Source organism: Eublepharis macularius, chromosome 1 (assembly GCF_028583425.1).
Source record: "Eublepharis macularius isolate TG4126 chromosome 1, MPM_Emac_v1.0, whole genome shotgun sequence".
Lineage (NCBI taxonomy): Eukaryota > Metazoa > Chordata > Lepidosauria > Squamata > Eublepharidae > Eublepharis > Eublepharis macularius.
In genome coordinates, this window is record NC_072790.1 from 18726263 (window position 1) to 18739354 (window position 13092).

The following is a 13092-nucleotide window of genomic DNA, read 5'->3' on the forward strand; positions in this document are numbered from 1 at the left end:
CAAAAGGCTTTGTTCAAAAAATGCAAGAAATGTGACACTAAGATGCCGCATACTGATGAACATGACCTCTGGCTTCTCTGTCTGGGGGAATCGCAGACATTGTACTGCCTGCAAACATTGATTCAACCCCCAAACCCGTAGCAACCGTGCATTGCACCTCAAGGCTGCACTCTGGGAGATGGTCTTATCAGGTCCTAACAAGCTGGCAGCAAAGACATCTGCTGAGCAGGCTCCTGATCTCCATTCTGACTAGTTGGTTCTGAAAACTTGCAAATCAAATCAAGTGCCTCCTCGATCCTCGGTTCCAGCAAAGGAGTCAGATCCGAGCGTTCCCACACAGTGTGAACAGCTTAAGTGCAAATTGACTTCAGGCAAGGATAAATCCCCACATAGAGAGGACCGAGCATCACCGGAAAAGACTGCAAAGAAATACAAATCAAAGTCAAAACATCCTAAAAGATCAACATCAACACCATCCAGACCCTACCATCGGTCCTCCACTTCCACTCCCTCAGTAGTGTTAGAGGAAGAGATGCTTGCAATGCCTTCCACCCCGTCTCCACCGCCCACACTGACCATCCATGAGGCAAATGGTTTTTAGACCTTCCTTCACACCAGATCCGACAAATCAGGACCCAATGCTTTCGGCTCTGACGCCTGTTCCAGCTGGATCCCAAGCGGGCTTCACCTCTTTTGTCCAGCCTGCAATTACACACCAGTGATTCCAGCTGGAGTGCCTTCATTGCCCCCTGCACGATGGCAACACATTTCATCTGTCGCTCAAGCTCCTAACTGGCAGGAATTTTTCTCATGGCTCCAGAATGCTTCCTTGCTCATCACCCAGAATCCTCTGCCTTCGGTGTATTCGGTTCCAACAGAGTCTTCGGATCATAGACATTGGAACCAATCGCCATCTCCTTCAGGATCCGACGAAGTAGAGGACCACAGATCCCAATCGGATAGAGCATCAGACATCGCATCCGATCCCTCTCCGGACGAATTGGTCAGAGGGAAAATTGCATCGTCTTTGGGCGAGGATCACTGATTGTTCTCAGAACAAATGCTAAGGATGGCATGGGCCCTTGACTTGGATGTCTTGGCATCCATGCCTAAGCCAAAGAGCAAGGTGCTTCAAGCTTTGTACAATGATTCACCAGCTTCAGTAGCTTTCCCAGCAGTCAATGACTTGTTGGACATTGTCCATGGAATTTGGGGAAAGCCTGCATCTATGCCTGCTACTTCCCATAGAATCGAGAACCTGTATAAATGAAAACAACAAGACTGCTCATTTCTCTTCAACCATCCACAACCATCCTCCTTGGTTGCAGATGAGATCCAGTCCAAAACTCGCTTTGGATCCCATTTTTCCTGTTGACAGAGAGGGCCGTAAACTGGACACCCTCAGAAGAAAACTATACTCATCCACTTCACTAAATTTTCACATTGCCAATTAACAAGTGATCATGGAGTCATATAATCTCTTTCTTTGGGACCGTCTGTCCCACTATATTCAGGATCTACCAGAGGACAAAAGGTCCCTTGTCAAAGTGCTACAAGGTGCTGCACGGTGAAGCAGCACGTCTGGCCAAACAAGAAATGGCTGGAGGAAACTGCATCCTCTGTAGTTCTTCAACGCCACTCCCGGCTGCGCTCTACTACCTTGCCAAACGATAAAAGATTAAAGATAAAAGACTTCCAGATTAACAAACACACCCTACCCCAATAGACTATGTCCTTGTGGAAGGATGCAACTGGAATCTGTAATTCATATATTTTTTTAATTGCGACTTTTCCGTTCATGTGCAGGACTCTTTGATTAGCCCTCTGTTGATCAATCGTCAGGGTCAATCTGACAGAGAATTAGTGTAAATTGTTTTTACTGAATGCCAATAAAAGGTTGCTGGTGCTGATCAAAGACTTCCCATTTGAAGGGAAATCTCTCTTCTCAGAGAAAACAGATGAGGCGTTACAACAAATGAAGAAGAATCACCAGACTGCAGCACCTCAACAACAGCAACAACATCAGCAATCCAGGTATCACTACCAGGGAAGATATGGTTACCAACAATGACCAAATAGATACAACTATCAACAGTATCGCCTGTATGCATCGTATCAAAGATCTGCAGGGAAGCATTCCAGCAAGCAACGCCCCAAATAGTCACAGCCTCAGTCGCCAAAGGCGCCCCAGTCACAAAAGCCATTATTCTGACTGACTGCCCTACAGCCAACAGTTCTCCCATGCTTTCAGGACAGATTGGAACCTTCCCTGCATAACTGGGAAGAAATCAGGACAGACGCTTGAGTTCTCAGAGTCATAAGCCAGAGGTACCAGTTACACCTCCTGGAGATGTCTCCACTCTCATCTCCAGGCAATGAATCCAGTTGCCCAGCACAGGCCTTATACCCAGCAGTTGTTGAGCTGTTTGCCAAGGGAGCGATTCAAGAAGTGCCTCAAAATGAGCTGCTGTTGGGCTTTTACTCTTGTTATTTTATCATTGATAAGAAAGATGAGGGCACTTGCCCCATCCTGGACCTCTGAAGGTTAAATAAATTGATCAGAGTTGAGAAATTTCGTATGCTTACACTTTCTGATGTAATATAATTTTGAAATTATATGCTTAATTCCATATTAGCATACACCCCGATCACAGAAAATACCTTCATTTTTTTCTGCCAAGGTGTTCCAATACACGGCATCACCATTTGGTCTGTCCTCAGCGCCACTAGTATTCACAGAGTGCATTCCTTAGGCCACACCTGGATGACTGACTCCTTGTGGCCCAATCCAAGACTGTTCTTTTGGAACACATCCAATTAACAAACCAGACCATAACATCCCTAGGCCTGGTGATTAACTGGAAAAAAGGTCTTCTCCTTTGCCAACTCAATCTGTCCAATTTATTGGAGCTAAATTTGACACCATATCAGAAACAGCATCTTTACCAGAGGACAAGGCGAGGGTCATTAGTATACTTGCCAGGTGCTTTCAGACTATGCGCTTCCAACCCACCCTGTCTGTTCAGAGACTCTTGGGACTTGTGGCCTTCACTACAAGCGTAGTTCCCCATGCCTGTCTCTTCATGAGACCATTACAAAATTGGTTCATCAGATGGTTTAACCCCTTCGTAACTTCTCAACAGACCAAATTTTCAATCCCCAGGCCCATCCTACACTCCTTAACTTGGTGGACCTCCTGACCGAAACTCCTCAAAGGAGTACCATTTGGAATACAGCTTCCTGACATATCTATCACAACAGATGTATCCCTCTTAGGTTGGGGGGTGCATTGTGGTAACCTTTCAGTACAAGGAAGGTGGTCCGCTTCAGAATCTAGTATGCATACTAATGTTCTAAAGCGAAGAGCTATCTGATAGTCCTTTCCTTTGCAAATCTACAACAAACAGAGGGGAACAGCATCACTTACACTTTGCGCAGAAGCAACAGTGGTACGGCATTGGGGAATCCAAAACAATGTCACACTCCAGGCGATTCACATACCAGGAAGCACAAACAGCAGAGCGGATTCTCTCAGCAGAGTGTTCACACCACAGCATGAGTGGTTGATAGTCAACGCTTACCTCCATCCTATTTTTCAGGACTGGGGGTTCCCAAACACCGACCTTTTTGCCACAGGGGCCAACTCCCAAAGCCAGAACCTTTTGTTCCCTAGTGGGTTGAGACCCAAATTTCTTAGGGGACACATTTCAGATGGATTGGGATCAGGGCCTGTACTATGCATTCCCACCATTACCCCTAATACCCAGGGTACTAAGCAGGATCCAGAAATTCAACACACACTGTATCCTCATCACACCCTTCTGGCCCTGCAGGGACTGGTTCCCAACACTATGGATGATGGCCAAGGGACGTTTCAGACACCTTCCACAGACCCGAGACCTCCTACATGGGCCAGATGCTGCACCACAATGTTCCCACCCTCAGACTCACAGCATGGCTCTTGAACCACCACCCCCCGCCCCCGCCTGCTCCGCCTTCTCTTCAGAAGTAACTCAGGTGCTGCTTAATACACGCAACATGTCCACTCGTTCAGCTTACAGCCATAAGTGGAAACGATTTATGGCAGGAGTAGTCTGCACACAAAAATCCCCATTCACCTGTTCACTGAAACTGATATTTGAATATCTGCTGAAATGATTAAAACAGGGATTGGCCACATCTTCCATTAAAGTCCGTTTAATGGCCATTTTGGCATTCCATGAGCCAATAGACGGGAAAACAGTGTTCTCGCACTGTGCCCCCAAACCATTCCTCAAAGGGATCAACAAAATGTTTCCACCTAGAACACCTCCCATACCCCAGTGGAGTCTTTTCCTAGTTCTAGCACAGCTGATGGGATCCCCATTTGAGCCTTTACCTCATTGTGATATCTCTCTACTCCACTCTCATGAAAAGAAGCCTTCCTGGTGGCTTCAGAAGCGTGAGAGAACTGGCGTCACTATGTTCAGACCACCCCTTTGTTCAATTCTTTGACGAGAAGGTGATACTACTCCCAAATCTCGAATTTCTCCCTAAGATAGTCTCTAGGTTTCAGCTCCATCAGAAGGTGACTTTACCAGTGTTTTTTCCCTATCCATCTTCAGAGTCTGAAAGATCACTCCACACACGGGATGTAAAAAGAGCATAACTTTATTATTCTATGATTTAGAAAATACAAGGCCCTCTTCCTTTGCTACGTGGGTCCAAGGAAGGGCTTGCCTGCGGCGAATCAGTCAATTTCCAGATGGATCATGGCAGCGATCAAAACCGCATACAATCAAGCCAAGTTACTGTGCCCAGTGATGATCAAGGCTCACTCGACCAGAACACAGCCTGCATCTGTCGCCTTCCTTCAAGGAACACCACTCGCCGACATCTGCCAGGCCACCACATGGTCCTCATCAGACACTTTCATCAAACATTCCTCTGTGGACACACATGCAAGACGGGACGCATCAGTGGAGAAAGCTGTACTTTACTCCCTCTTCAACTAACATCTCACATACTCCTCCGTTGGTGAGTAGCTTGCTATACTCCCAATGTGGGACTGCACGGAAGACCGACAATGAAAACAGTGTTGCACTCACCTGTAACTGTTGTTCATCTAGGTCTTCGTGCAGGCATACGTTCCCTCCCTCCTACCCTGCTGTGAGAGTACCATTTTATACTTACCTCCATTGGCTTAGGGGAACTGAGGGAATCAGGGGCATTCCGCCCAGCAACACCTGCTTCCGGCGGGAAACCTGCACGCGTGTGTTTTGCAGGGGCAGAGGGCCCCTTTACTCATTGAGAGCTTGAGAAACCTCTCTCTGCGGCTGGCCTGCGCATGCCCTGTGTGTGCCTGCATGAAGACCTAGACGAACAAAAGCTACCAGGAAATGCAACACTGTTTTTCAAGTCTTGCCCTTGTTTGAGAGCATTGGTTTTAGCTATATATTCTGTCTCACCAGTCTCTTCATCTCTTTGAGGTAGAAAAGAGCTTATATTCATTGATTCTGTTCTCATACATGTCACATGGTGATAGGATTTACTTTGCTTCATTATGATGACCATTGGCAGAAACTAAGTTGATTCCAACACAGCTGAGCCACCAATATGCCGTAGCCTTTCCCTGTTACATTACGTAGTGGTATCTCATACCAGCCTCGGGGATAACACTTGCTGCCACTTCGCTAGTCAAGACAACAGGCTTCCTATACTAGTTCCTCCCCACTATTTTGATTGTCCTGGTTGCCAGGTTAAGTTGGTGTATGGTTCTTTACACATTCCAATTTGCCCAGCTGCCAGCATTGGGGATAACTCTGGACTCGGGGCTTCCCAAACCAACTGTGCTGTGTACACAACATTACAAGGAGGATGAAAAGCAAGATGAACACAGCAACAAACTTACATTCATGGGCAGACCTCCTTGTTTGCTTTGCCTGAATGCAGCCTGTGTGCATATAGAGTGGTGGGTGAATCCTCTCTTCTGCTTGTCTCAGCAGATATATAAAAACATCCTTCTTTTTGTTTCTTTCAGGATTGGGGAGGACATGAAACTGTCTGAACTGGAACTGGTTAGATTAGCAAATAACATACAGGAGCTACTTTACAGTGCTTCAGATATTTGCCATGATCGTGCTGTCAAGTTCCTTATGGCTAGAGCAAAAGTAAGTTGATTGCTTCAGGAACTGTTAAGAACCTCCATGGGGCATCCAGATAAAGATTCCCTCTGGAGCCCGGCAGAAATCATCTAGAGACCCATAAACATTGTATACAAACAAATTGCATGAGTTGCCGATCTCTTTGGGCCCTAACAGTGATCAGGACTTCAGGGATATTGTCCCCTAATCCCCTGTATATCAGGAGACATAGTAATGAGAAGGTAAAGGTAGTTCCCTGTGTAAGCACCGAGTCATTACTGACCCTTGGGGGAACATTGCATCACGACGTTTTCTTGGCAGACCCTTTGTTACGGGGTGGTTTTCCATTGCCTTCCCCAGTCATCTACACTTTACCCCCAGGAAACCGGGTACTCATTTTACCGACCTCGGAAGGACGGAAGGCTGAGTCAACCTTGAGCTGGCTACCTGAGCCCGGCTTCCACCAGGATCGAACTCAGGTCGTGAGCAGAGCTTGGGCTGCAGTACTGCCGCTTACCACTCTGCGCCATGAGGCTCCTTAGTAATTATTTATTAATTATTTATTGATTTGATTTATACCCCGCTCTCCCCACAAATGGGCTCAGGGCGGCTAACAAACTTCATAAAACACAGTGAATCAATCAAAACCATAAAATCAATAATAATCTTTAAAAGTCATTAAAATAGTCCAGATGCAGGCTATTTAAATAAATATTTGGGAGTTCGTATATGGGCATAGCAGATGGACAAGGGCAGCCCCAGAAAAAGTGATGGTCTTAGATGGAAGAAGGAGGACACCCGCTGGCACTCAGCTGAAGGCCCAGCGGAACGTCTCCGTTTTACAGGCCCTGCGAAACTGTAACAGGTCCTGCAGCGCCCGGATCTCCAGCGGGAGAGCGTTCCACCAGGCCGGGGCCAGGGCAGAAAAAGCCCTGGCCCTGGTTGAGGCCAGATGAATGTCCTTCGGGCCGGGGACCACCAGGAGTTGCTTGTCTGCAGAGCGCAACACCCTGTAGGGGACGTAATGGAAGAGGCGGTCCTGCAGTATGCAGGTCCCAGTCCGTGAAGGGCTTTAAACACCAAGGTTAACATCTTGAACTGGATCCAGAACTCCACTGGGAGCCAGTGCAGCTGGCACAGCACAGGATGACCGTGCGCTTGGATTGGCATTCCAGTAAGGACGCATGCGTTCTGGACCAGCTGTAACTTCCGGGTCAGGCCCAAGGGCAGCCCAGCATAGAGTGAGTTGCAGTAGTCTAACCTGGAGGTGACGGTTGCATGGATTACTGTGGCCAGGTCCCGGGGCGAAAGAGGGTGCCAGTTGCCTGGCCTGTCGAAGATGAAAAAAGGCAGACCTGGCAACGGTCGCGACCTGGGCCTCCATTGAAAGTGTGGCATCCAAGGTCACACCCAGGCTCCTCACCATTGGCAGAGGTTTCAGTTGTACCCCGTTGAAGGTTGGGAGCCGGGTCCCCAACTCAATCGCTCCACGACCCAGACACAGAACCTCCGTCTTCAGGGGATTCACTTTCAGGCGACTCTGATGTAATCATACCGTCACAGCCTCAAGACCCTTGGCCAAGGAATCCGGAGCGCAACACCCTGCAGGGGACGCAGTGGAAGAGGCGGTCCCGCAGGTATGCAGGTCCCAGTCCGTGGAGGGCTTTAAACACCAAGGTTAACACTTTGAACTGGATCCAGAACTCCACGGGGAGCCAGTGCGGCTGGCTCCCAGCACAATGAAAAAGAACCACCTTTTTTCCCTTTCTCTTATAATTTAGACCCCTGTTTCATTATCTTTGCCTTTCTCTTTAGGACGGTTTCCTGGAGAAACTGAATTCTACAGAGTTTGTTGCTCTTTCACGACTGATGGAAACTTTCATCTTGGACACAGAGCATATATGCGGTAGGAAGAGCATGTCACTGCGTGGTGCACTTCAGAGTCAAGCTAACAAATTTGTAAATAGATTCCATGAGGAGAGAAAAACAAAACTGAGGTATCTTTTATGTATGTATTATAATGCAGTGCAGATATTGGAACCCTTCTAATAATGAGAATTGAGTATAAATATAAATTGTTTTGGTGCAAAGATTGCTCCTTTGGAAGAAATTCTTGTACCTACAAAGTATGTTTTGGTTTAGAGGAATCTTCTGTATTGTGCATTCTGTGTATTATCTAAGATTTTAGTTCAACACCCCTCTTTCTAAAAGCTTTTACCCACATACTTTGTGAATTCGCAATATCAGACTCTCATTTTGTAAATATTATTTTTATATTTGATTATACAGATGTCATCAAGCAAGGAGGCCAAGACAAAGGAAGGCCAGTGGCACAGTGGGAAAGGGAAATTTTATTGGTGGAATACTAAAAAGCCCTTATGTGTTTAGCTGTAGCTTCATCAGGGGATCTGAGATATGATATAAAAGGAATATTAATAAAATCACATGAAAACAATCACAATAAAAGATATTAAAAACACATTAGAAGACATTGAATGAATGAGCATAAGTGAGAATGTTACATAAGTTGAAAAATCCCAGTGACTATAAATATTATCTTACTGTAGCAACAACAAAACATATACACCCTTATTTATGTTTCTTCTATATTATGTTTCTAGTCCCTGGACAAAGATAAAGTAAATTTTCACGTTCCCACTGCACTGTTGACGTTTGCCTGGGCCTTCTTTCTTCTTGGTGACTCATGCCGCTCTCTTCTTTTGCTGCTCTAGCAAGGAGAACCAAATCATGTGCTAGAAATTTACTACAGTTACACATGCATAAATGTGTGAATTCCAGTGCTGGGATCCAAAGAACTGCAAGTAAAGCACCACCCAGGGCATGGATCTTTTCCCCCTTGGTGCTGCATTCTGCTGAGCTCCTTTAAATGGTGCCACTGAGAGACAGAGGACCATGGGAGACAACTTTGGAAGAGAGAACTGGCAGAATTCCCCCATCTCTTCTGCTGTTGGGAGTGCTTTGGAAACGATCCCCCCCCCAAGTGTGGTATTATCACTTTTGCTGCCACTAGTAGGTTACTGGCACCTTCCACATTACGCTCTTCCACATGTCCTTTTAGATAAATTCAACAAAACATTTAAAGGGTCTTCAGTGATTTGATAGCCTGTAATTTGTTCTATTAATACAATTTTGCAGAATCCCTTGAGGTCTGCATGTGGGTTTCAGCAACGGCCAAGTAGCTGTCGTGAGCAGTGTTGTTTATTAGTTTCAATTTGTATGGTGTTAGATACCACTGACACTTAACCTGATACATGTTTTCTCTTAGATTTGCTGCTGTTAGATAAGTCCAAGATGAATCCAAAATGCATTGCCATTGTTGCTTAGAAATTGTATGGCAGAACAGTTTTCTATCCACAATTAATCTGTCTTTGAGTAGAGGTCTCTTGAAAGCCTCTTATTTCCTCAGTAAACTTGGGTTAAGGATGCAAAGAGTGCTTTTGCTTGACAGTAGTCTAGGCTTGATTGTACAAGTGCTGTTTTTTTCCTGGGCCAGCCCGTTAGGCTCCTTTACTCAGAAGTCAACAATTCTGCCTCGGGTCCAGTTCATAAAAGCCATTGCCTGGGGGACTGCTTGAAATGTTAGCGCCATTGGTGTTGTACAGCAGGTGGAGCATGAAGCGGCTTCCAGCGTGCTTTAGTCAGTTTCCACTCCAAAATTGCAGCGTCCTCAAAATGAGTGGTTTGTGGTGGTGTAGCTGGAACGGACCCAGCTGTATGGAAAGCCACTTCACCCAAACGGCTTCCCAGGCAGTTGAGTTACAGCTGCCTGCCCACATGGCTGTGTGAATTGATCAGGTCGATCAAGCTGCTTCATGTTCCCATTTGTTTCCAAAAGGCTTTTGCCAGAATTAGCCAAGCACTAGTTAATACTTGCAGCTATTGAATCTTTTATGACTTTTCTGTGATAAATTCTGAACCTGTAGCAAAAAGGGGAGACATTAAGGCAATGAGTTTTGTCTGTAACTTCCTTTCCTTTGTGTCTATAAATAGCCTCCTGCTAGATAATGAGCGTTGGAAACAAGCGGATGTTCCAGCAGAATTTCAGGATCTTGTTGATTCTATAGCAGATGGCAAAATTGCCTTGCCGGAAAAAAAAGCCGGAGGTGGGCCTCCTTGTTCTTACTCTCTCTCGTGTTCTTCTAATGTTACTGTGTGGACATGTTGTGGTAAAACGTTGGCAGACAAACTGCGTTGCTGTAGTCAGCTCCTGCGTTTCTGAACTTGCTGAGGGTGATGCTGTTTGAGTTTGTGGCCAAGAAGGGAATACGCTGAGCTAAAATTAAGGGTTGTGGTTTGAAATGTTGCTTGTTCCCAACCCGAATAGTCACTTCTCTTATGTCAGTTTCGCTCTTGGAGATGCTGTGCGCTTGGCCTGAATAGTGGTGCTTCTGGAGGTATTTAAATGAAACAACGTTTTATTCATTTGGCTGGATGGAAATCAGAAGAAAGCCCTGTTGTGTTTCCAGGAGGGATTTTTACCAGAAAGGCCCCCGTTCCTTTTGAATACCAAAGCAAGCCATTGCATGTAATGAGCTCCAGAATGTCAGGGGAACAAGCAAATGAGTTCTGTTCATCATAAGGAGCAATTACTCCTAAATTGGATGAGTTCTCACCAAGATAAGATGGAGTAAAATATTGCGGGGGGGGGGGGTGGAGTTGTGGAGAGATGGGGAGCTCTGAGGAATGCAAGGTGCCTCTCTTCTCTGTCACAGTGTCCCAAAGGGCAGAACTTTTACCCATGGAAGTGATGAAATAAAACAAGTTTAAAATCCAGCAGCGCCTTGAAGACCAACAAGATTTCCAGGGTATAAATCTTTGACTCTCAAAAGCTTATACCTTGGAAATATTGTTGGTCTTTAAGGTCTTTGTCGGTCTTTGAGTCCAAGATTGGACTCAAATCTTGTTCTTCTACTGCAGATCAACATGGCTACCCACCTAAGACAAAATAATGGTATGCTTATGGGCACTGTTTATTATGGGACAAATCCTGCTCTGCTCATTTGGTAATACGAGGCAGATCTAGGCTCCTCTCCTTTGTCCCAGATTGCAGCCTGTTTGCTTTGGGTCATAGAATAATGGGAGATGAACAGGAATCAAGCTTGAGCCTAACTGCTAAGCCACGTAATGTGACAGAATAAACAGGTGGCATTGGATGACCTCCTCTTGCAAAGTAATCACATAGAAACACCATATTCATGGCCCCAACCACACAGAGCTGGTTGCCCGTGGCCTCTAGCCACCTCATTAGCTCAACCGTTCCCAAAACTCCACCTTCCCTCCTTCAGCTTTTCTTGGTTTTCCAAGTGATGATGGATCAAGTGCAGTTAACTTTTAGGTGCCTTTAGGTTTCAGACAACCCAGTTCTCCGTGGGCTTGATCTGCCTCGATGCAGTTAGTGCCAGATTCCGCCCTTCGTATGTAGACTTCAGGGGAGGTGAAGAAGGCAGTGTTGAGAATAGAGCATCTCTACCGTATATGACCCAGGAGTGTTGACTCTCTATGGGGAGCAAACAGACGAGCAGCTCAGTCCATGGAGAGTTAGTCTGGCCTGTGGGAAACAATGGGATTAGTCTAGACTCTAGAGTAACTGTGCATATAGGATTGCAAAGGATGCAGAGCAAATGCAAACTTGCATATTATACTGCAAAAATAGGAGAACGGAGAACTGAAAAGGGAAGATTATCAATTTTTTATCCTTTTAGAAATTTATATTATAAAGTAATTTAGATTTTCTTCCCTTCATTGTTTAGCTCCTGAAGAAAGAAAGCCAAATGACTTCCTTGTTGTTGATGGTCAAAAATATGCTGTAGTTGGGTAAGATGTCCTAGTTGTTTTTTCCCCTTCACTGGGCTTGAGTTTTGAATTGTTGTTTTGGTTATTAGAAGATAACATCACGTAAGCCTCTTACATATTATTGTTAACGTTTCAGAGAGGGAAAAAGAAAACCCGTTCCATTTGAATGTTTACATTCTTCCCTTTCGTCACTTGTTGTTATAGCAAGATTCATTTGGGTTTCTCCAAAATCAGTGGCCACATTATTTTTGATTGCAAAGTTCACTTGAATTTTTGGCATACTTGAAATTAAAATCTTTGTCCAGTGCTCCAGGCTTGGATAAGAATGCTAGTTCCCCCCCCCCCCCCCCGTCCACTCTGACTTTGGTAGTTCTAAAATAAATACTCCAAAATAAGGTGATTTCGTTTTGTCTTGGTACCTCTACTCTTTCTTCTTGCTGTGTTGGCTTATTCTGTATCCAAGGAGTAGATGGCTTAATAATAATGTATAAACTCTTGTCTAATAAGTTTTCTTTTTTACTCTTTGTTAATATGAACATGTAATGGACAGAATTTATATAGTCAGCAAATAAAAGTGTTACATGCATTTATAATAACATACTTTGTAAACCTCTCTGAGTGGATGTTAAGTCATCCTGAAGGGAGGTATATAAATTGAATGTTGTTGTTTTGATTTTTCTGGTTAAAGTTCTAAAGGACTAAAGGTGTAACAAGAAATTGATACACTTTGTCTTTGTTACTTCTAGAACTACAAAGTGTGTTGTTGCTGAGTTATTTTTTTTTAAAAAAAACAATATCATAGGTGGTTAGGCTTTAGCACCTGCATAGAACAGTAACACACATCACCAAGCGCACTGTTGTTGCTCAGGTGTGGTGAGGCATTTATTACATTTCTATCCCACCCTTAATCCCTGGAGCTGAGGATGACACACATGATCCCCTTCCCACTGTTTTGTCATCACAACAACCCTCTGTGTGGGAGAGTGACTGATGCAAGGTCACGCTTTGAGCTTCATGGCGGGGTGGGGATTTGAACCTGGGTCTCCCCAGTTGTGTGACAACATTCCAACCTCTACAAGCACTGTCCTCAGTAATAGCTGCAGCATGCTTTTTGAAAATCTCACTCATGGGTTTTCTGTGCACATATGTGATCCAT

The 13092-nt window shown here is 45.1% G+C and overlaps 1 protein-coding gene across 1 annotated transcript in view; it reads left to right on the forward strand.

The window, feature by feature from the left end:
• Window positions 1-13092, forward strand: part of VPS54 (VPS54 subunit of GARP complex) — an 83172-nt gene that overhangs the window by 56832 nt on the left and 13248 nt on the right. Inside the window, exons 14-17 of the mRNA XM_054975024.1 lie at window positions 6020-6149; window positions 7938-8119; window positions 10134-10246; window positions 11894-11957. Of these exons, the coding sequence (XP_054830999.1) occupies window positions 6020-6149; window positions 7938-8119; window positions 10134-10246; window positions 11894-11957 (489 nt within the window). The remainder of the gene's footprint in view (window positions 1-6019; window positions 6150-7937; window positions 8120-10133; window positions 10247-11893; window positions 11958-13092) is intronic.